This window comes from Dicentrarchus labrax, unplaced genomic scaffold, assembly GCF_905237075.1.
Source record: "Dicentrarchus labrax unplaced genomic scaffold, dlabrax2021, whole genome shotgun sequence".
In the NCBI taxonomy this organism is placed as follows: Eukaryota; Metazoa; Chordata; class Actinopteri; family Moronidae; genus Dicentrarchus; species Dicentrarchus labrax.
The window spans coordinates 22,275,513-22,298,095 of record NW_026136715.1 but is presented as its reverse complement, the minus strand read 5'-3'; the positions used below and the strand labels follow the sequence as shown (position 1 = coordinate 22,298,095).

Here is a 22,583-nt window from a genome sequence, read left to right as displayed (position 1 = left end):
ATGATTGTAAGTGCTTTTCTGGTGTGATTGTTGAAACTCAGGAAAATGTGAATTATAAAATAACATCACCAATCCGAATAAAATGAATAAAAAGAATAACTTGTGTTGTTAGATGAACCTGGTGACATAAAAGGGAAAGTCTGTAGCAACAAATGTGGCAAAATATGACAAATAAAATCAAGTATCCATATGGTTCTCTTTGTCTAAAGACAAAACTACACTCTTTATGTTACATTCTGCCCATCAATGAAAAATAAATGTCAGATTTTAAAGGATCTTGTTTTATCCTTCCCCCATCATTTCTATTGGTTGTAATTACGCAATTACGATTTTGTTAAGGAGACATACCAAAATAGTTTAATAAACAAGTTACAATAAACTGAAATTATCCTTTAAGGAATTCTTTGATAAATAACACTTAATGTTTTATTTGTGCAACTCATTCTCAATTGAAATTTAAAGTCAAAAAGGAAAATTATTTCTTTTGATTCTCAATGCAACAGGACTCTGTAGGACTGTAGTCCCACTTCTGAAGTGCAGCTACAGTCCCTGCTAAGACATAAGACACTATATTGGTTTTGATAAAACAATCATTCTGCCTTTACACGTCTACAATTTTACCTTTAGACCAACAAGATGCAACACTAGAATAACTTGCAGCTTACAGTTTAGCTGTCCAGTCTGATGCTGTCATCTGTTACTTTTTAACTGTGTCACATTTTCCTCACAGAGCAATGCTACTTCTTTATAGAACCAATTAGACCTTGTTTGTCTCATGATGGATGTGATCATAATAGTTGTGCACAGTAGTTGTGCACAGCCTTTAGTTCTATTTTTTGAAAAATCAATTGAATACCATCCAGTGTTACACTGAGATAACAAAAGGGGAAATAGCTACAATGTACCACACAGCACAGCTTCATTTGTGCTAAAAGAACACTGTGACAGGTTAACACCAACACCTCGATTTTCCAACCATCTCTCACTCTCAAACGCACAGGCAGGCTGACATACATGCAGAAATACACACCGACCACATGCACACTGACAGGTTCTGTGTCCTTTTCCTTCTCTCTGTTTTTCTACACTTGTCCCCTCTCTGCACCCGTCGCTCTCGCACAGAGACGTGTAAATAATAGCTAATCATAGATGGGACGCAGACAGATAATTGGTTCTTTACAACAGACTTCTTCTCTCTAGATTCAGATGAGGAATCTCAAAGAACACACATTTTCAGTTACTTTGATGGTATTTTTCCTTCACGTTATTGTCCCTTAACCAAATGCAATTGTTTGATGCATCAATGTGAAAGAAACAGGGATCAAAAACAGAATTGGACAAACTTATACAGCACATATATTAAAATTGATATTTTATAACAAGATATTTACACCAGTAGTTTTTGACTCTTCACATTTAAGTTATACTTATAATATGAAAGAGTTTAATGTACATTGAATAAAAAATTTAAATGTAATAGGGGAGCTATGTACATTCATAAAACTATATGCCTCAACCAGGGAGAAAATACTATTTGGAGTCTTTGTATCTGAAGATCAGGCTCTTAAACTTTTCTAGACAAGCCATTTGAAGAATTGTCTCTTGAGAGATCTCACAGATGTCTGCGTTTTTTGTATCAGTCCGTGCTGGTGGTTGAGGCTCAAGTCCTGTCAGTGACTCATTTTGGAGATTGCCATCAAGATTGCTGGCTTGTTTTCTAGTTTTCTTGTTTTCTTGTTGCCTAGTTATAAAAGACGTCATCCTCAGATAGCGAGCTGCTGTCTACATGTCGGACAGCAGCCTGTGTAGTGGCAGCGCTTCTCTCCTCGAAGGGCTGGTCTCTGTCCTGCTGAGTGTTGGACGTCTGGGAAATGGAGTCGACCCTTGGCGGAAGGACCAGTTGGGCCGCCCGGGTGTCGCCATAAGCCTGGGCGTGGATGCTGTACAGGTGCTGTGGAACACTGACGCTCCCACCGTCCAGCAGGAACTGAGACAAGAAGTGGCTTTGTGTGGCTGAAGAGGGATAATGACACTATCGGTCACAATGGTTGCTTCTCAGAAACATTATTTGAACCACACCGGGACAAACAGTGACAGCTGGGTCCTCTCAGGTTGGAGAGGTTTTAGAAGCTGTTGCCCTTCACACAGGTATATTATAGAAATACTACAGATGCACTTGAATTGGATTGGACAGTAGTTTGAACCAGCTGCTGCACGTTATGTAGCTTTTATCTTAGATAGCAAGTGACTGTACATCCCAGGTGAAAGCTATTTTTGTATGACAATACATGTCAATTCACGAGGAGCATATGTGCAAGGGCTTTTGAAATATTTAAATACAATTAATTCCCTTCACAGCAGCTGCTTTAATGTGCAATGTATGCCAGGGATAAATGCTTTTATTGTTAAGTTTACACAAATATAATTTTGCAAGTATAGTAGAATAACACTGTTCCATTTAATTTTCATTTTGACAGTTTAAGTCCATTTGTACAGTCTGGGGTGCGGTACTGCTACACAATGAGGAGTATGGGTGCTCATGTGGGCAAAAATAAAATGTGCCAGTACTCTTCTGGTGAGTCTTGGTGCATTTGGTGCACTAAACATCTCTAGCCAGACTAGATGTCCTATAATGTCATAATATCACTGGACATTAGAAAATGCTACCACTAGTACCGTACCACAGTAAAAACTTAAGGGCGTCACTAGTGGAAATTACATGCTGTTACCTAAATCAATGGTATCTCTCTCATATGTGGGCAATTTTAAAAGCTCAAACTCTGCTGCACTGATGCTGTGTTCACCTTAGGTGGGATGAAAGGTGGGAAACGAATAAACCATGAGAACAATGTTTTCTTTCTTTGTTTTGCTTTCTAGCTATGGACTACAATTATATGACAGGCAGAGACGGTCATATGGAAGAAATTTTAACCATTTATTTATGTTTGATGACAAGTCATGCCATTGCCAAAGTCAACAGGATTCATCCTCTGGAGAGCATGAATGTGTGTGCACATTTTAATTAGTGGATTGGGCAAGAGCATAAGACAAATTTGCCTACAGAATGTCTGATATTACAGTCCAGCAATGCCTGTAGTGTGGTTAAAATCTGAATAAAAAACCCAAAACATCTGAAAGTGATATAAACTTGCACACATCGTGCTCATGATTCAACCACTCCTGTGGGTTTCAGCAAATAGGGCTGATTAGTGTCGTCTTAATTAAAAGGGATGGAATCTATGATGCCAAGAAATGAGAGACTTCACAGTAAAATAAGGATTTAGAGATTATAATCAGCCAAATCCAGACAGATACTATTACAGTTGAAAAGCCTTATTACCTTGTTGTTTTAATCTTTTGGTTCATTTTTATTTGGTCACAGCAGATCTGCAAAGTTTTTGCAATAGAGTAAAAGAGACATTTCAGACACATGTGATCCTTTACATAAACAAACCTTGCAAGCTGGTGGAGGGCAGCTCTAAGCTGTCATTCATGGACCACACATTCATGGCTGCCTCAGCCAGGGCAAACTGCTCTGCTACTCCTGTGAAACAAAAGGCACATAAACAGATTTTACGTAGCTTTTCCCAGAAGCCCTGTTGTTTTTCACTAAGTCTACCGCTGTCACAAACAAAGGGAAATCGAATAAGAGCGCTAGATTTGAGTCACTGTCATGGGATGTGATAAGGGCTATTGATTTCTGTAGACGCTCCCTCAGTACCAGCCAATCGAACAAAAAACAATGCCCCCAGGGATCTGAGCCTCACTTCATCTCCACTGACCACATCTTGTTTTTCTTATGAAATTCATCCTTCTGTCTTACCTGCAGCGAAGCGAGCTTCCTTGATCTCATCCGTCATTTGGGAGTAGAATTGTTCATCCTCCTGCAGCTCGGCCCCCATCCCCCCCCAGCCTCCACCTCCTTTACCCCAGCCCCCACTCCAACCTCCCCTGCCTCCACTGGCCTCACCACCTCCACCCCAGCCCTTCCACTCAATTAGGTGAGCAACTCGCCCCTGGGCCATCGCCGTCGGCTTGGTGATATGTTCCTTTATCGTGGCCACCAGACCTAAATGAGGAGGAGGAGGAGGAGGTGAGATACATCTTGATAAAGTGGATTAGATAAAGGGTAAACAGTATAGGTGATAGAAAGGAAGAGAAGGGCAAATAAATGTCACAGTAAGGGACAGGGATATGGAAATGGAAAGAAGAGACACACTGAGGGAGAGAAGTCATGAGATGGTTATACTTAAGAAACTCTGCATTCATTCAGACTTTGAAGGACTCCTGATTAGCATAACCTGGAGCATGAAAGAAGCACTGAAGTAGAGCTCCACAGAAAACACACTGGAGAAGATTGAATTTGATTTTATTGTTTATTACTGACATCACTTCTATCATAGTTCTTCTACACTTTTACAGCACTATATGAAGCTCACTTGAATAGAAAACCAAATGAAAATACATGTTATATCTTAATAAAAAAGCAACAACAACAACAAATTATTCAATAAAATTTCCATTTATAAAGGACACAACATGAAACAACTTAATTCTTATTTTGTAGTTTTAATAGCCATATCAGTTATGACAGGTTTAACAAAAAGCCTGATAAAACCTGTTTTGAAGTCTTTGGGGAGAAAGTCAAGTCACAAGGCTTCATGAGGAATTTGCAAGTCCTTCAGGTTTCTAAATGCTGACTTTTAAAATTACAAAGCTTTTACTTTAACATGTAACATAGGAGTCCTTTCAGTACATAGGTCTACAGGTGTGTACAGATTGAAACTGAAGCAAATGTTTGCTTTTGCCTCTTTTGCCTTACTGTTTGTGCAGTCAGTGTTGATTGGCTGCAAACAGCCAGTGTAACAGACATTAGTTGTAAACTAGCTGGCAACAGATCATGTGCACCTGCATCTCTCCATAGGCTCTTGCACTTGAATTTGCTTCATGTATCATCTGAAAACATCCAAGCTGTTTTTTTATTTATGAGATTTGATCAGGTCAAAACTTAAGACACAATTTATTTTGTTTTTAACTTTAAAGTTATGTCAAGAGTTTAGGCACTCTTAATTAAGTTGAGTCTCAGCAGTCAAATCAAAGTCAAATCTCAAGTCCTAATTATTGTGACTCAAATCCAAACCTGAAATGTATTGCTCTATTTTACCAAATGGACTCTTGTCAAGCAGCATCTAATGGAGGTGCTGTGTCCGTGCAGCTCTGCCGTAATATGTTATTCATAACCAGTAGAATCACTGGACAAAACTACAAAGACGCCATAATTTATTTTAATCACAAGAGACAAGGCTAGAAAGGTCCAGGGAAATAAAGAGTTGTAAAGTAAAAGTGACAGCAAACCAAGGTCATATTGTAGAACAGGTAAATTTAACAGATGTAATAGCACATAAAATGAAAGGTTGAAAAGGCAAAGTTGGAGAAAAAGAACAAGGAGGAAAGGTTAAAGTAAAGCAGGACACCAAGACCAGGAAGAGAGGAGGCAAGCTTTGGGATGAGAAAAACAAGAATCAGGAGTGGAGATGTGGATACAGTTAAATAAAAGAAAGGAGTCATGAGAGCTGGCAGCCTGCACTAATTGAAACCGAGAAAAACATCCCAGCATGTTTTTTTCATTTGCTCTCAACACCTAGAGACTGTTGTTTTGTTGTGCACAGTAACACCCACTGCTGTCTCACCCTGCGTTCACACTATGACGACACTGTTGTGAGGGTTCTGGCTGACTGTCGATGGGGAGGAAGCTATGTTTGCATCTATTTCAGTTATGTGCACACAGCTGGAAAATCCCATTTGTTTTTCAAATTGGATATTTTGGGTTTACGGTCCACACTGCAGTATTAAATAGACCAAATCATATTAGGTTAACATAGAACCCCACAGAATGGTCAGAATAAGTTAAGATTTCTCTGTTGATTTGTAACAAATAGAAAAAGCAACTGAAATGCTGCAGCTCAGGGGAACTGAAGAGTCAGGTCATAATTCTCTCAATAAAACAGTCTGTTTTGGTTGAGGTGTGTGTGGAGCTCTGGAAACAAAATCATATTTGGTGAAAAAACACAGTGTGTCCGATAAACAGCAGCCAACCTTTCATTGCAATATATATAATATTATTATTCATAAAAATAACTCTTATTGCAAGTGAAACCAAGATGTGATGACTGTGGCCGCCATGGTCAACATTTCCAAGCAGACAAGACTGTCCATAGATCACCTGAGTTTACTTGGTTGCTGTCAGAAATGATTGGTTTTCTCAGATTTGTTTATCATGTTGCTACAGTAAACACACAGTTACACTTTTAATAAAGTAACCAGAGTCAGTCAGGTAGAAGTCACTTCATAAAAATAGACATATATTACATTATGTAAAGCATGACTCCCTGCTGTACATTGTCAGGAAATACAGACAGATGAACAAACACGGGGTGTTATGAAACCCGTAGAAGCTGTATTCCGAGCTTTGTTATTTGAATCATTCTAGAAAATAACATTTAATCACATCCTAAAGGGGGTGAAATTGATAAATGCTGTAATTTGCCAGTTGGCAAGCGACTAGTGTTGATTTCAAGCAGCGGTGGATTGAAACAATAAAATAAAAAACCCAAAGGAAATCAAAGCTGGGGTGAAAAACAGTTAGAGGGTCTGGGATTTATATGGCCGACAATTCCTAAATGATACAGTTAGTTTGTTTTCCCATATTTGTATCAGTGTGTCGAGGCATCTGATGTATCCTTGGATGACCCTTAGGCAAAACCACGAAAGAAGACTAAAGCAGGAATTTCAGGAATTTTCCACATATGCAAGTACACGATGGTCCACTAGGGTCTGAGTAACGTAACTTTTGTCATCAGAGGGTGTATAGGTGCAGACAGTCCGCACGGCCACGAATTGGCGTTGTGCAGATTGCTGCTCACAGCCTACACGTACACCCTGTGAAGATGACATTTACATCATTCTGACCCTAAAGGACACTCGTGTATTTGTGGATATTGCCCAGAGCATTAATGTGAATATTTTTGGTCACCCTCTGACCTAATATATCTGTCTTATTGTGTCATAATCTCATTGTCATGAAATTCAACAAGAGAATGCTTTTACTCCATAAACTTTCATATGAACTTTGCATATTTAGTCTCACCTGGCTGTTAGATTAACAAAACTGTCATTAACTAATTTGTTCAGTCCAACACTGTTGCATTTGTGAAATTTATTTAAGTTTCTATGGGCTGCCTGTGGGGATTTACTGTTAATATAATCAGATCAGCTTGATATATCTATCAAACAGCTTCATACAAGAAGAATAAAAGGAGCAATAATGTCTGCATAATATTTTTCTGTATATAATTATATTTGTACAATAATATTTGCACAGTGTGATCTGATTTGCACGGTTAGGTTGTCAGCTGCACTTTGTGACTGCCCAACTGAACATAACTGACAAGTAATTAAGTCTCAGTAAATGCTGAAAAGCTTTTTTATTTTTATTTCCTGGACTGATTCTGCCACTCCCAAAGTAGGTGTCATAATTATACTGTCAGGGTCATAAAGGACCTTTCACTGGGAAAAGTTCAGCAAGGCATAACACATTAACTCAGATAATTAACCTCCCGTAGACGGAGGGACGCAGTTTATATAGGGCAGACAGACACAGGATGGGGCAATGGGGATGAAAAAGATCAGGAGGCAACCAACATGAAGAGAAGAGGAAGCTAGACTCGACAGTAGAGAATAAAATCAAATGGGAGACGGAAATGTGTGTTGTACCTGATTGTTTACTCATGTTTGCCAGGGTCTATTGGTGTTGCAGCATGTGTGAGAGAGAAAGGGCACGGAGGGGGAGGGAAATTACATTACTAACCTCCCATGGTTACTGATGCAATTTCCCAGCTTGCTTTTTTCCCAGTCTCATATGTTTGATTCCTAATGAAACACAAGATGAACTAGATCTGTTTGTGTGTGTGTGTGTGTGTGTGTGTGTGTGTGTGTGTGTGTGTGTGTGTGTGTGTGTGTGTGTGTGTGTGTGTGTTTGTGTGTGTGTGTGTCCGTCTCACCTATCAAAGAGGAGGTGGCCAGCTCGCCGATGTCATAGCCGCTGGTTTTATCTGCGACACTGCCGTTGGAAGGATTCTGCCCATCCTGCAAAATATGATGCACGAGAAGAGGGACAATACCAGCATGTCAGCTCTGCATTTGTGATATTATGGGTTTTGAATTGGTTTCACATGCCAGAGACAGATTTTTTCATCTCACAGAGATGAAGGTAACCGTTTGTATGAGCTTTCCACACAGGAAATACTGCACATACACACATACGAACACACACACACACACACACACACACACACACACACACACACACAAAAGACACACAAAATCAAATGTGTATGCATTCTCCATGGCAATCACGTCTTGTCTGTGATGACTCAATCCACACATTTCATGCTTTTTTGTCTGATGAAAAAATGGTTATAATGACAATAAGCCAGCCAGTATTTATGGAAATCCTGCAGAATGCACACTAACTAAATGTACTGCGATCAAAGGAGGGTATTTTAAACTGAAACCCATATGGTATTTACACCCAAGTAGGTGAAGTTAGTGTGGAAAGAAGAACTGATAGATTTCTCTTGGTTTCGTATTCTTGATCTTTTGAATATGTGGCAAGCAAAATAGGATTTCAAGTATGTACATGAACACAAACATGTCAAATGTTTTTTGTTAAACAAAATGAATAATTATAATATATATCATAATATAATATCATATAAGATTTACAATAGTTATGAATATCATTAAATCTGTAAATGTGTCATTAAATAATAATAGTGTGACATTGTTTGGCAGATTTAACATTTATTTAATTTGTAATGTTTTAAAAAGTAGCTCATACAGGCAATAAAAAGGTTATAAAAACATCTGGGTGTAAATGTAATTCACCCAGTGCTCATAAACTAGGGGTAAAATATCCAAACATATCTTACATTAGTAAAAGTCTATAACAACTAACCTGAAATTTATCTTTTCAGTGGCAGTAATATGTCTGTTTGCTAATAGCTGTCCAACTAGCAAAACCAGGTTCAGTTGGCAAGCCATTACCATCGACCTGTTAAATAGCCTAACTAGCCTAATTAATTGTTTTGTCATTGTCATTGTGTTATATGTAAGTTAGCTCATCTTTACTCTACATACTATAAAGAATTTGATCAAAGTGTTGCATACCTTTGACCATTTTCTGATGCTATAGGCCTGCTGGTGGAGACACTAGAAATGTAACAGCTACACATGAGCTACTAGATATCAGCTACATTTCAGCAAAGCACAATGACAGTAAAAGTAACTGACATCAACAGCATTCATGCTAATATTTAAAATACACAAACATAAAGAAAGATTATAGCTCATTATAAATGGTGAAAAATGGGACATTTTGCTACAGACGCCTGCATGGAGAGTGTGATGGAGCCTGGCTGTGGAGCAGACTGTTATGTGTGAAAGAGATATTAACCATAAAATGGAGCTGATCTTCCTCCATACAGTCACACTTATCTCAGTGTGCAGTAAGTATATCATAGGCAGATAATTGGCCAAATTGTAAGCTAAATCCGAACCGTGCTATTCATGTTAAAAGTTTCCAGATAATTTTGAAGCAAGACGGTAATGTGGACTATTAAAACCCTCCATTAAATGTTCGACTTATTTCAGTCTTATTCAAGCAGCAGAACTGTGCTGATAAACACTTAAAGGGGCGGTTCACTCAAAATCACAGAAAAACATATTTTCATACTTATCTCTACTGGTATTAGGAATGCAGATGGCCTTGGTTTTATTTACCCAGACTTTGGAACATTTATAGTTGATTTTTTCCCCTACTCCGATACAATTTAGGTGAATATAGAGTTTGTGTTGCTCACAGCATTAGAACTTACTTAGCTCTTACTTATAATCCACAGAACACAGTATCAACAGTTTTTATAGGCCATGTTTTCAGTCTATATGAGAGAAATTGGCACACTGAAGGCAAATATCAGACCAAAACCTACGAGGTAAAGAAGAGGGCTTTAACTCGCCTTGACAGAGGATGGCTGACCTTCCACAGTCTGGTCCTGCTGTACTGTTATGGGATGGTGGAGCTCTGTGGGGAAACATACACATACAGATAGTTGTGATTCATGCTCTGTGTGGGGGGGGTTCTTTTGTAATGTTGATGTTTGTGTGTTTCTAGGCAGGGGTAATAGTCTATAAAGCCAAAACCCAGTTGTCTCTAACGACCAGGGGTCAAGCGAGGCTCATATATAATGGATGAGAGAGGGTGAGCGAGAGCGTAGAATCGCCATACAGTCATTTAACTGGAGCCTCTCTGCATATTTGCTTCATAATTGATGGTGATGAGGTTCACATGAATGACAAAAGGAAATGAAGTGCAGTTCAGAGTGATGGATAATTAACATTATTAGAAAGGTCAGTGGACACAAATACACACATATACACACAGGAATACAAACACACACTTGGGGTTTCCCCTGGGGGGTGTCGTCAAGACAATTGGCTGTCGCTATGGAAACGCTACAGCAACAGGAGGCATGTGATACCCTTCCATTTATTTAAGCCACAGTCACCAGCTCACACACACACACACACACACACACACACACACACACACACACTGGTGCACAGGGCTGTATCTGTCTCTGGCCTCATCAGATGCTATTAGCAGGTCAAGAAACACATCATGATTCCTGAACCAATCCACTGTCCTTGTGGGGTTGAATCCCACCTTGACTCTCTCTCACACACACACACGCACATACACACACACACACACACACACACACACACACACACACACACACACACACACTGTTCTCTCATCTGTTTGTCTGGAGCCTCACAGCTGCCTTCCCTCTTTCTTCCCAGCTTGAAAGCGTGCTGCGCTCAACACCCTCCACCTTGTTAAAAGGGACCCTCCCTGAACAAAAGCAGACTTTGTCTCACAAAATATTGTGACACTGCATCACACATATGGTCAGAAAATAATGTGAGAATGTGATGCGATGTTAAATGTCATGCACTGACAAAATAACAAGTATTGTTGTTGGCATGTATCACAGAAAGTGGGTCAACTTTTAATTTGATCAGATCTTTTGTTTTGACGGCACAATTTAGTACTCGTGTTCTTCCTAAATGAGGCCCAGCTGCCAGCTGAGCCATCATTAGTTTATTCAGACAGCTTTTGAGATGCAATAAACACTGCCTTATTTGAACCTATAAAGCAGTGACAGAGAAGAAAATATGAGAGAGAAAATTGTAATCCAAGTCACATCATCAAGTCACGACTAGTTGGATATGAGCTTTGGATATCCTAAAGACACTGTTGTCCTCCACTGATCCTCACAATCCCTCTCATCAACCTCCCACCCCCAATCTCCCCATTTTCACTCAGATCACGAATGCTTCCATGTCAGAATTTGTTCTGTTTCATTCTAATTATGGATTCACTTCATATGAACACCCGTAAATCTCTGCCGTCGACACCTCTGGGTTGTCTTTACTAGATCCTCACACACACAGTTATCCCTCGAAAGCATGATGTAACTTTCTGAAACAGTTTTGCTCCTCAAATGTTTGCTGGCTGCTGTCAACACTTCCTGCAGGTTGTTCCAGCCCTTAGACAGACCCACAGACTTGGACACACAAACAGGTGGTCTCGGGCACTGACCTTTGTGACCTTTGCAGAGGCAGGCACCCATGGTCTCAGGACGGCCGGGCGGTTATCTGTTCACCATGATGGCTTGAGGATGAGGAGCGGGTGAAAGAGAGGAAGAAGGGGAGGAAGGGAAAAAACAGAGGCAGACGTACCAGAGGAGCAGAGAGAAGTGAGGAACTGAGGCAGGGGGGAAGTGAGAGAGTGGATGCCAGATGAGCTGTAGGCTGACTTCTCTGCAGAGAGAGGTGAGAGAGTGACACAGACAAAGTGTGGGGAGGGGGCACAGAGAGAGAGAGAGAGAGAGAGAGAGAGAGAGAGAGAGAGAGAGAAGGAGGAAATCGGGGAGAAAGCATGAATGCCTGTTTGCTGACGATTTTGAATCCCCTCCCCTCTATTTCTTCTATTCTCCTCCTCCTCTGTTCTTCTTTTGCATCCTACTGGGAGACTCTCACTGTGAATGAAGGGTTTTATGATGGTGCTACATGTTGAATATTTAATTCTATTTTAATAGGTAGAAACAATTCAGCACCTTGCTTTATAGTAGGCTACACAAAAATGTCCACTTGCTACTATCATACAGTGTATTACTGGGCACTATCTATCTATCTATCTATCTATCTATCTATCTATCTATCTATCTATCTATCTATCTATCTATCTATCTATCTATCTATCTATCTATCTATCTATCTATCTATCTATCTATCTATCTATTACTTAGTTGCCGATATATAGGGCCTACGTTTACCATCTCAGAAAATATTAGGCTCTCCTAGTACCACAATTATTACTGCCTATGTTACTCAAAATACAGTAGCATAGGCCAACCCTATTCAACTGGCTTCCTAATAAGAAGATTATTTATTGTTGATTGTTGTTGAATCCTCATCCTGGTTTGAGAACCAGTGATACAGCTTATATTGAGACCAAACTGATACTGTTTTTAATACAATCTATACTGTAGGCCTAATAGATAATCTAATTTATTTATTTTTGAGATTATAGTGAGAGTATGAGTAGGCAACAAAGTTTTTTTATTTATTTATTTCAAGATTTTTCACATTTATTGTAGGATTTGATAAAAAAAGTAAGTTTTTTTTTCTGTCATTTGTTTTGCAGTGTGATTTTGGGGTATATTTATATGATGTTTCTGCCGACTCTTGAAATTCAGACATAGACTCAATAACACTCACACCTTTATACACAGTATCCTGTGACCTTGTAAGCTCTTTCACACATGCACACACACACACACACACACACACACACACACACACACACACACACACACCTGACCTATCTGACATAAAACAATCTGACATAATATTCCTTCCACGGCCCTTGTTGTCTCTGTTTGTCTCAGATTCCTTCTTGTGTGAATGCTGGGGTAATGTAACTACGACTTTGCTGACACCACCTGCTCCAACAGTGCCCCTGCCTCCATTGTGGGGAAAACCAAGTGACCATGGCAACCAAGCCACTCCACAATTTTTAAAGGTCCAGTGTGTAACATTTAGGAAGATCTATTGGCAGAAAATGGAATATAAAATTCATAATTATGTTTTCATTAGTGTATAATCGCCTGAAAATAATAATTGTTATGTTTTTGTTATCTTAGAATGAGCCGTTTATATCTACATACGCCATGGGTTGCCTTCTGTGTAGTCCGCTATGTTGAACCGCCATTTTTCTACAGTAGCCCAGAAGGCACAAACCAAACACTGAAAAAAAGAAAAAAGATCCAAACTTCATCAAGGACTACTGAAATTCTTAAAATCTCCTTAAGAAACCCCTCAAATACAATAAAGGAACTCTACGAAACAGGGGTCCTCCATATATCCCTGGAAGGAAACTTGGAAAACAGACAAAAATCAGGAATCCACATCTACCTTGGGACGTCTTGACCCTAGAAAACCCACAAGTGTCCCTGAAACATTTATTTGGACCCTGGAATGCCCTCGTGGGCTGCTGGAAAGTGTCCAATAAAACATTTTGGGGACTGATAAACCCTCAAGAAACCCATGGAAAAGCTCAAGGAACAGAAATTGTGAATTCCCTCTGGAATATTGATATTGATGAATGATCTCTGGAACCTTTTCAAAGACTCTTTTAGGTCCCTGAAGCACATATTGAGATGTACTCCTCATCATAACAGAGGAAAGGGCTGGTTAGGAGCAGTCTGACCTCTTGTGGTCAAAAAGCAAAAGTGCAGCAGTTCTATTATTATATACCATATCTTGGAAAGCAATGCCACAGGAGTATTTTCTATACACTCCTTCGTAAATGTATCATTAAATCAAACAAGGGACCAGGTAAAAGCAGGAGTGTCTGAGTGAGAGTCAAGTGGTCCATCAATAATTTAGCGCAGCAGGAGAAAGTCTTCCTTAATCCCCCAAGGGTAGGTTCCTGCTTCTCACCTTGCATGTTGCAGAAAAGTCGATTCGGCTGTTAGATATTCACATCTCCACTTTACAGTCCATCAACATGTCTCGAACCTGGCTGTTGTGCAAACCTTTCGTCCCTGCGTGCAGTTCTTACACCTAACTGCCTATAAAAAAAGCTGTCTTTCTTATGTTCCCTGTGTGCGACTGAATCTCTTGTCTGTTTAGATGTTCCATCAAATTAAATGAATCTTGAATTTGATTAGATGAGATTGTGGGTTTTTGCCTAGTAGTTGAAGAGCAAAGTAAGCAGGAGGAATGTTTAACATCCACATACACACATTCACTGTGATGCTCTTCACTGGGAAGCCACAGACATTCAAGAACAATCATTTCTGAGGTCCCTTGAGGCAAAGTGGGAGTTGGACGTCTTTCAATACTGGATGACTTTCAAATATTCTCATTTATATGCAACTAATACTTGAAACAATGTTTTCATTTTATACTGTCAAGTTATGATGGAATACAAGTACGATTACTTTAAGCCTCTAATTGCAAATAAGTAATGATTCTTTTTGTGGGGAAATGTAACTCTGTTGAAGTGTGTGTGGGAATTTCCCATTCTGATATAAATAAAATGTGAGGGAAACTGACTTGGAGGTATATTTTAAACCTTTCACAAGGTCAAACTGACAGACCACCATGCTTTTTATAGACCCAACCTGCTTCACATTCACAGTTCCACATTTTACACTTGGAGCTGCTCAACAGTCCTCCACTGCTGGTTGGGGGGAGCTGAGAAAAATTCAGCCTCTCAAGAAGAACAAGATTCAAAATTTGAGATGAAAAAGTCATACATGAACATGTAGGTCACGAAAGATAGCTCTTCCGCTTGTATTTTAGGTAGATTCAATGCATGGATCATGTGATTGACCAAAAATAACCTGACGGAGGTCTGAAAGATTCCATTCAGGTTCAGCTGCTTATAGACCTTTTTCACAGCAGAGCTTGTCATAGCAGGAACAGCACAGGTGGAGCTGATAACGTTAAAAACCACTGCATTCCATTTAGCTGAGCTAGTTCCATGCTCCTGGTATTTCTGACTCACAGTCATGGCTTATTGGGAAACTTACAGTAACGGAAGTGAGCCATCCTTAATGAAACATGTTTTACCTTGTTTCCTGCTATGACAAGTCAAAATGCCTGCTGTAAAACAATGAATCTGAATCTAATTTAAGAAACCCTGACTTATTAGTCATTTTAAGATCTTTAAATTAGAATTGGACACTATCTGTATGACTTTGTGAGCTATAAAAAGATAAGTTGTTAAGTTTTTCATTGAAAATTAAGTATTCAGTCACTTCAGTTATTATGGGTATTGTTTCCTTTCATACCTGAGGCACCACCAATATTTTTATTTCATTAGACTATAAAATCCAACACTCTCTGGTCTGTGTGCCACATATATGCAGGAGGGAGTTAACCTATACATAAGGTAGGCAGCAAACTATTTCTTGACAAAGAATTTCTCAAGTTCTTCTGTGAAGGTAAAGCCACAAATTGTCTTTTATTTCTGTTTGTGTACGGATTAAACAAGATACAACAATGTGGAGAAAGTCAAGCAAGCTGTTTCCCCTCTGCCTCCAGCTAATCGCCTCCTTGCTTTTATACTTCAACCAGTGTGTAGGATTTATTGGGATCTAGAGGTGAAGTTGCAGATAGGAACAAACTGAATACAGCTCTCTCTTCCAAGCGTGTAGGAGAATCTATGGTGGCTGCATAGCTCACAGAAAACACAAAAGGCCCTATGGTGAGCTAGTGTTTTTTCCATTCTGGGCTACTGTAGAAACATGGATCACTGTGTAGATTAAAATGTCAATTTAAATTAAAAAGTTCCTCGATTCCTAATATTTCTTTATTTTCTTAAATTCCCATTTTATAACTTCTGAGCTTCCAACTCTTGTGAAAAAAAGCTCACACCATTAATATATGGTTAGAAGTTCTGGCTGGGGCCATTTTTGGACCATGATATGCTTGTCATGATCTTATCTTCAACCTGCAGGATTTGATGTGTTTTTCTTTGTTTATATATTCTGGAGTCATTACAAGATCTACATTTCACTTTAACATGTCATTCATAAGTAAGCAGAGAAAACCTGTATGGAGCTCCTTGTTCCTTGCTGGCTTTCACTTTTGCTTTTCTTTGCAGAGTTCAGAGACACACATGCCAAGCACAACACGAGGAATTCTGGGAAATATCTCGCAAAAACAAACGGAGGACAGTTTTTTGTCCAACATGACTAACCATATGAGACTTTCTGAGGAAGTGTGAGGGACTTTCTGTGGCTTGCTTGCACATGTGTACAGTGACTGGAGGTCTCAGTTCCATTTGTCTCAATAACTAAGTAATCACAGTTGTATGTATTGTATGTTACGGCCTCATTCTGCCAGATCTCCCACTGCGTCAGGCACAATGAAACCATAATATTAGCTCTAGAATCACATGATAGACCGAGCATGTTGAAAACCACTGTCTGCAGATTGACCACTCTTCCCTCCCTTTCCTGCCACTTCTGATCTCTTTTTCTCGTTTTCTGTGTTCTGCCACAGGAGCACCAAAATAGCCCGCTAAGCTTTGAGGAAAGCATATTTTGATGACACCAACCTAAATGGCTGCTTTGCCCTGCAAAAAAAAAAAAAAAAAAAGGATGTGAAAAGGGGAAGGACTTTTGCTGGCTAATGGCTTTGGTTACTTGGCCTGCAGCAAAGTTGGCAAGGTCTCTCAAGGCTACACCAACAGGAAATTGCATTAATCCCGAGCTGGGCTGAAATAATTCACTCCCTTCTTTATTTAAGGCTTTGCCAGAGTTTCAGCAGACCACCTCGACTGTCTTGGTAGAGAAGAACAGGAGTGGGAGGCCTCGGGGCTTGACTGAAGCCTCCCCTCCATGTGCTCCCTAATTGGTTTAATGACTGTAATTATCTGCTGGGGCGCATGTTGTGCAGGGGACGATTAATGGCCTCCAAAACATATGCAGACAGGCGGAAATTTCAGAGAGGGGGGGCACTAAGACAAAGAATACCTCGGCAGAAAAAAAGAGCCATAAAGTCGCAGAGAGAGACACATCCTGCTGGGTAAGAGAAAAAGAATAATGACACAGCTTTTTAGTGCTTTTTTCTTTTTTATGGGAATTTTGTTGTTAGATTAACCTTCTTCTTTTTATAGAGAAAAAAAAGATAGATTCCATCTGCGGCACATATACGGACCTATACAGGACATACCACCCATACAGTTACAAGGTAAAACTTAAATCTAGAAGAACCTACCACAGTGATTGAAGGCTGGATGGTTTAAGTTGCAGTGCCACCAATGTCCTCTAGATGCTAACTCCAGAAGAATTTCATTTAAAACATGTCAGTTTTTCATTTTAAATATTGTTTGTCCAGTTTGGGTTATGAAAGAAAATTTCACCCTAGGGCTGAAACTAATGTTTTTTTCAATACTGATTATTCTGCCTCTTATTTTTCAAGTAATCAAATAATTGTGGTCTATAAAATTTCAGAAAATTGCCCTAAACACTAAAGCCCAATTCGACAATTTCAAAGTACCGAGTTTACTTTTATAAAAGTGAAAACTCACAACTGAGAAGCTGGAACTAGGGAATGTTATATTAATGTTATTTTGTTGTCAAAAATGTTTTCTGTCAAATGACCAATTAATTACTCAACCCATTACCTCAGCTCACTCAATCTATACCCTGCTTGTGATTTTGTCACGTGTAAGTTAAAGCAGCTTGGGTTGTGTACACTACAAATACTCAGCAGTAGAAAGCCTACAAACCACTACTGTATGTCGAGTATTGCACAACACCTACTTATTTATTTCAACATTCGTTTCGCTGACAGATGCGTTGTTTGTGTAGCACATTACCCACAATCCTGTTTATACAGTTTACAGTACCAATGTGACCTGCATATACTGTAGAACTGTATGGTTTGTTTTCATAACTACATACATGAACATAATAGCTGCATGTATATGTTTATGTTTGCTTATCTTTGTTTAGTCTGACTATGTTTGTTTATCTGAATGTCTATATTTGTATCTTCCTGTGCATTTGTTTTAAGCTCCATGTGTACAGTATGTATATTGAAAGCTACTTACAACCAAAGTCACATTCCTTGTATGTGTCACCATACATGGCGACAAGGTTTTATGACATGACAGGTGTCTCAACCTATCACAGCTGTTGTCGATTGACTCGCTCTACTGGTCTACCCTACCCAGGCTTCCTCCCCTTTAATCAAATGTGGATTTTCTGGCTCCAGTAGCTCTCAACAATGGCAGTGAGTTGTAAACTCAAATCCAGGCTTGATAACAACCCTTTAGAAACCTGTGGTCGACATAAAATACACTACAGACATGCTTTTGTAAAACTTTAATGCACAAACTCAATGCGAGCGTATACTGTAAAATCCACATATGTAATTCAGGACCTTTTAGCTTCTCTTATATTAAAGGTCTTTGTTTGATCTTTGCTCCTCATCTTGTTTGCAGACAATTCTCTACTGTGGTAGCAATTCTGTCAAATTAGCTCTTTGGAAATAATTTTTCTCCTTTAATACACAGCAAGATGCTCTTAGTAACCTTAAATTAGTGTGTCATGCAAATGAAACACTAATCATGCTCTTTTCAAGATCCAAAGACTTATCTCTCACAGTCACAGTGACAGGATCACAGAATATCTTGACATTTTATTTGATTAGAAATCTATATTTAAATGTGACAAAAGTTCGTGGTTTTGTACAGAATCAGATTCCCACCTGTAGAAAGAGGATTGTCAAAGCAGTTTTCCTCTCAGTTCTGGATTATGGTGATGCTGCCTCCACTCCAGATCCTGTTTACTATTCAGCTTTTGGGTTATGAATTGAGACAATTACAATGCACATCAAAGCATTTTAGAAGTTATGCTTAGCAGTGGTGGAGCAGATGGTTTAGACAAACAGTTTTAGGATGATTTCAGGTTAGGTGTGGAAAGAATCAGGAAAGGGATGTTTTGTTTAAATAGTCTAAAACTGGTCTCTGTTAGACCAGTTTGATGTTTCTTTCCTTGAGAAAAAACACAAAACCTCCTTGAATCTGCAGCAGCCAGAAAAGCACCAACAGCAGCACCGGGATGTTTATGGGCCTTTGTAAAGACGGGTCGGTCAGAATTTTTATGTGTTGAGTGACATCAGCGGTGTCATTAGCAGGAATATGGAGTGAATTAGGCCGGCGTTTCAAAATATACAAAGAGTCTGCGGAAGGACAAGGCTTATGTCAACAGTGGCTTGTGTTTCTGCTCCCCACTCCCCTTCATGTCGCCTTTGTGCTGACATCAAACAGATCTCAGCAGCAGAGTTTGGGAAAGATGCTGGTAATAATTATTTGTTCCTCACTGTCTTATTAAAAAGGTTCATTAAATCATTTAGTTCCAGCAGCTTAGTTTGTTCTTATGTGGATTTGAACCTTGAGAGGAGCTTTTGCAGCAATCTTGGATGAGGATATATAAAATCTTTTAGTTGAGAATGCAGTGAAAATAGGAAAATTGAGGGTCTTGGAGGAGACGGAGAAGAATAATCTGCAAAAAGCCCTGGAGCGCTGGTGAGAGAAACAGCAGCGGAAAGACGCAGGAAGACCAATATAGACAGAAATTGGAGGATGTGTTTTCTGGTCAGGAACCCATTGCTAAAATTAGCTAGGATGTAAATTCCTCAGCGTTGCCGGTTTTCAAATCCGCGCATGACACTGAGAGCTGCCAGGACAACATAAAACAAAAAAAGATGGAAGGGCGGTGGTATAGGGAGAGGTCATACATGAGCAGTGCCATGGTAATGTTTTCCTTTTTCCTTATTTCTTTTCAAATTGACCTTCGCCCTGAGAACAAAGACATCTTACAAGCCACAAGAAGGAGGGGAAAAACTCTGAAAGCGAAAGCCGCGGCCCCCACACACAACAGTGCACGGGGGGAGGCTCTGGGGCCCTGAACGCCAAGCCTTCAACACAATCACCACACATGCTATTGTGGCCTGCAGTAAAGCCCTGGTATGGCTCAAATCTCCAGCTAACCCCCTCCACCCCCACCCTTGCCACCAGGCCTCACTCCCCCCCCCGCTCTTTCTCTGTCCCTCCATGCATCCCTGTCATTTACAGTCCTAATGACAAGACACAAACTTCCACACATTCAACCCCCGCAGAGTGAGGATAATCACATTACAGCCGACGACAGGGACATAAACCAAACTCCTCCAGCAGTCAGTTTTGGATGCACTCAGACGTGGATTTGCATAAATGCAAACAGTACAGTCAGCAGCTTAACGGTATGGCTCTGCTCCTCTTTTTCCATCGTGCATGGAAGAGAGAGAGAGAGAGAGAGAGAGAGAGAGAGAGAGAGAGAGAGAGAGAGAGAGAGAGAAAAAAATCCACCACGCTGTGAAACACTGAGGGAGTGGATGGATTGAGATGGAAAATAGTGAAAGACTTTCTCAGTTTACAGTCGCCACATAAAGCCAGGACTATTTCTAGGCATCCCATTGGTTTAACAGAGGTAAGAACACACAGCCAGCTGGAAGTCAAGGACAAAGACTCATAAGGGATTTAGTGTCAGATCCAAGTTCCCATGCTCAGTCTGCATTGGGCCTTTTCTTGCTACTTCTCTGTTGACCTGCAGATTAATTCAATACCTAAATATTGACATTCCTCTTTCTTGTGTGTGGTTCTTATCTTAGGAATGCATTTAGGGCTTTGTCACTTGCATCAATCAACTAAAGCTGATAATTTTCAAAATGCGTGGCGCCAGGGACTTCCCTGCCACTGCAAGGTCAGAGTGAGTGAGATAAGGCAAAGTGGATCCGTCAAGGTGAAGTTCAGAGTTAGTATTGGGCATGTTTGGACTTGAGGAATTCTCTAGTGCAAACATTTTATTGCAATTTATTGCATTTTTGTCCTGAGCAGGTGTGACTGAGTCTAGAGAGCTGAAAAGCAAACTTATGCAACATGCTGCTAACAGTTAAAAGCTCTCCTGCTTGCTCGCTACTGTGATGCATTCCATTCAAGGTCAGACATTTGAAGCTTCCAAATAGAATTTCTGACCCCTGGCCTTTGGTTTAGTGTTGGGGGAGAAAAAACTATGCAAATGCGGGTAATGAGATACGTTACATGGAGTTTATTTATGTGTTCTTTGTGGTTAAGTTTAGAGAGCTTTGTCGGGCTGACTGCTGACACTACCATAGTCCACTGGAAATCCATGAGATTTAAAGGATAATTTCAGTTTATTACAACTTGGGTCTTATCTGTGTAGTTTTGACTACCAAACCATGAAAGAAAGTGAAAAAAATCCCACCGAAATATACTTTAAATATGCTTAAAAAGTTCCTCATGCAGCAGAATATGCTATGTCATAATTGGAAACCTATTTGAAATATTAAACATGAAATATTCATAACTGCAAGTGCAATTCTACACCTCACAGAGACATGTTTAACCATTTATCACAAGGGATTTGATAGATTTGTGGCCATGCAATGTTGAATCTGCATTCAGGCATTCAGGATAGGAACATGTGAAAAACATGAAAGTATTTTATTAAAGTTATGTAGTGAGGTCTTGCATCACAGACCTCACTACATAACCCTTAGTTTTTTACTCAGAAGTCCAATGTAAAGGGCCGTTCCACCGTATTAGGGAGGCAGAATTTTGGCCTTCCGACTTCGACTGTAACATAAGAGAAGAGTTCATGGGAGAAGAAAATGTGGTGTCAAGCAGAAGGTCATTTCCCAAGGCAAGAGCAATCAAATGGCAGATTACAGTGTGATCTCTGTTTAGTACATACAAACATCAGAGCTAAATTTGAGCTTTTCAAGTTTACTTTCATCTCATGGTTTAATATCTGGTTGATTTGATTAGAGAATACAAATCTAATAAAATGTTCCCAGTAATTTCTGACAGAGAAATGTTGATGTGTGTTTTGTACAGTAAGCATGTGCGTGTGTCATCAGTTATTATAGTTTATTTATTTTGTTTCTAATTTTTGTTTTCAGTTCAGCTTAGCTTAGTTATTTGTCAGGGGTAAGATTTAAGAAGTTCAGAATAGTTATTACAATACAAGTACACATGTAGATATCCCACTTGCAGTAAACATATACCTCCTTATGTTGACAAAGACTAAAGCTTAAGATGCATTTTGTAAGTATACAATATTGTTTCAGTTAGTTTTAATTTTTGTCTAGTTTTTATTTGAATTTTAGTTAAATAAAATGTTTTTTCACACCTTGTTTTAGTTTCTAGCTTAGTTGTGTTTAGTTGTAACAGCCTTGAAGTGTGTGTGTATGTGTGTTTGTGTCTGGACATCAGTTTCCTCCTGCAGGTAATGAAGCACTCACATGTTTATTACAGGTTCCAACTCTGGCATTAAACCATCCAGCAGCATTATACGGATATCCAGGTGGAA

General features: G+C 39.5%; 1 protein-coding gene and 1 long non-coding RNA gene across 2 annotated transcripts; one reads left to right on the top strand and one right to left on the bottom strand.

Annotated features, from left to right (window-relative positions):
* Positions 1-329: 329 nt before the first annotated feature.
* Positions 330-12,038, bottom strand: fam131c (family with sequence similarity 131 member C). The gene is made up of 6 exons (XM_051425905.1): positions 11,726-12,038; positions 10,077-10,141; positions 8,061-8,145; positions 3,824-4,069; positions 3,455-3,544; positions 330-2,013 (listed from the first exon to the last, which is right to left on the bottom strand). Exons 1-6 carry the CDS (start codon positions 11,754-11,756, stop codon positions 1,742-1,744), a joined length of 789 nt encoding a protein of 262 aa, XP_051281865.1. The 5' UTR covers positions 11,757-12,038; the 3' UTR covers positions 330-1,741.
* Positions 12,039-16,967: 4,929 nt separating this feature from the next.
* LOC127377238 (uncharacterized) lies at positions 16,968-22,407 on the top strand. The gene is made up of 2 exons (XR_007887656.1): positions 16,968-17,229; positions 17,321-22,407. It is a non-coding gene; the product is annotated as an uncharacterized LOC127377238 (long non-coding RNA).
* Positions 22,408-22,583: the final 176 nt, after the last annotated feature.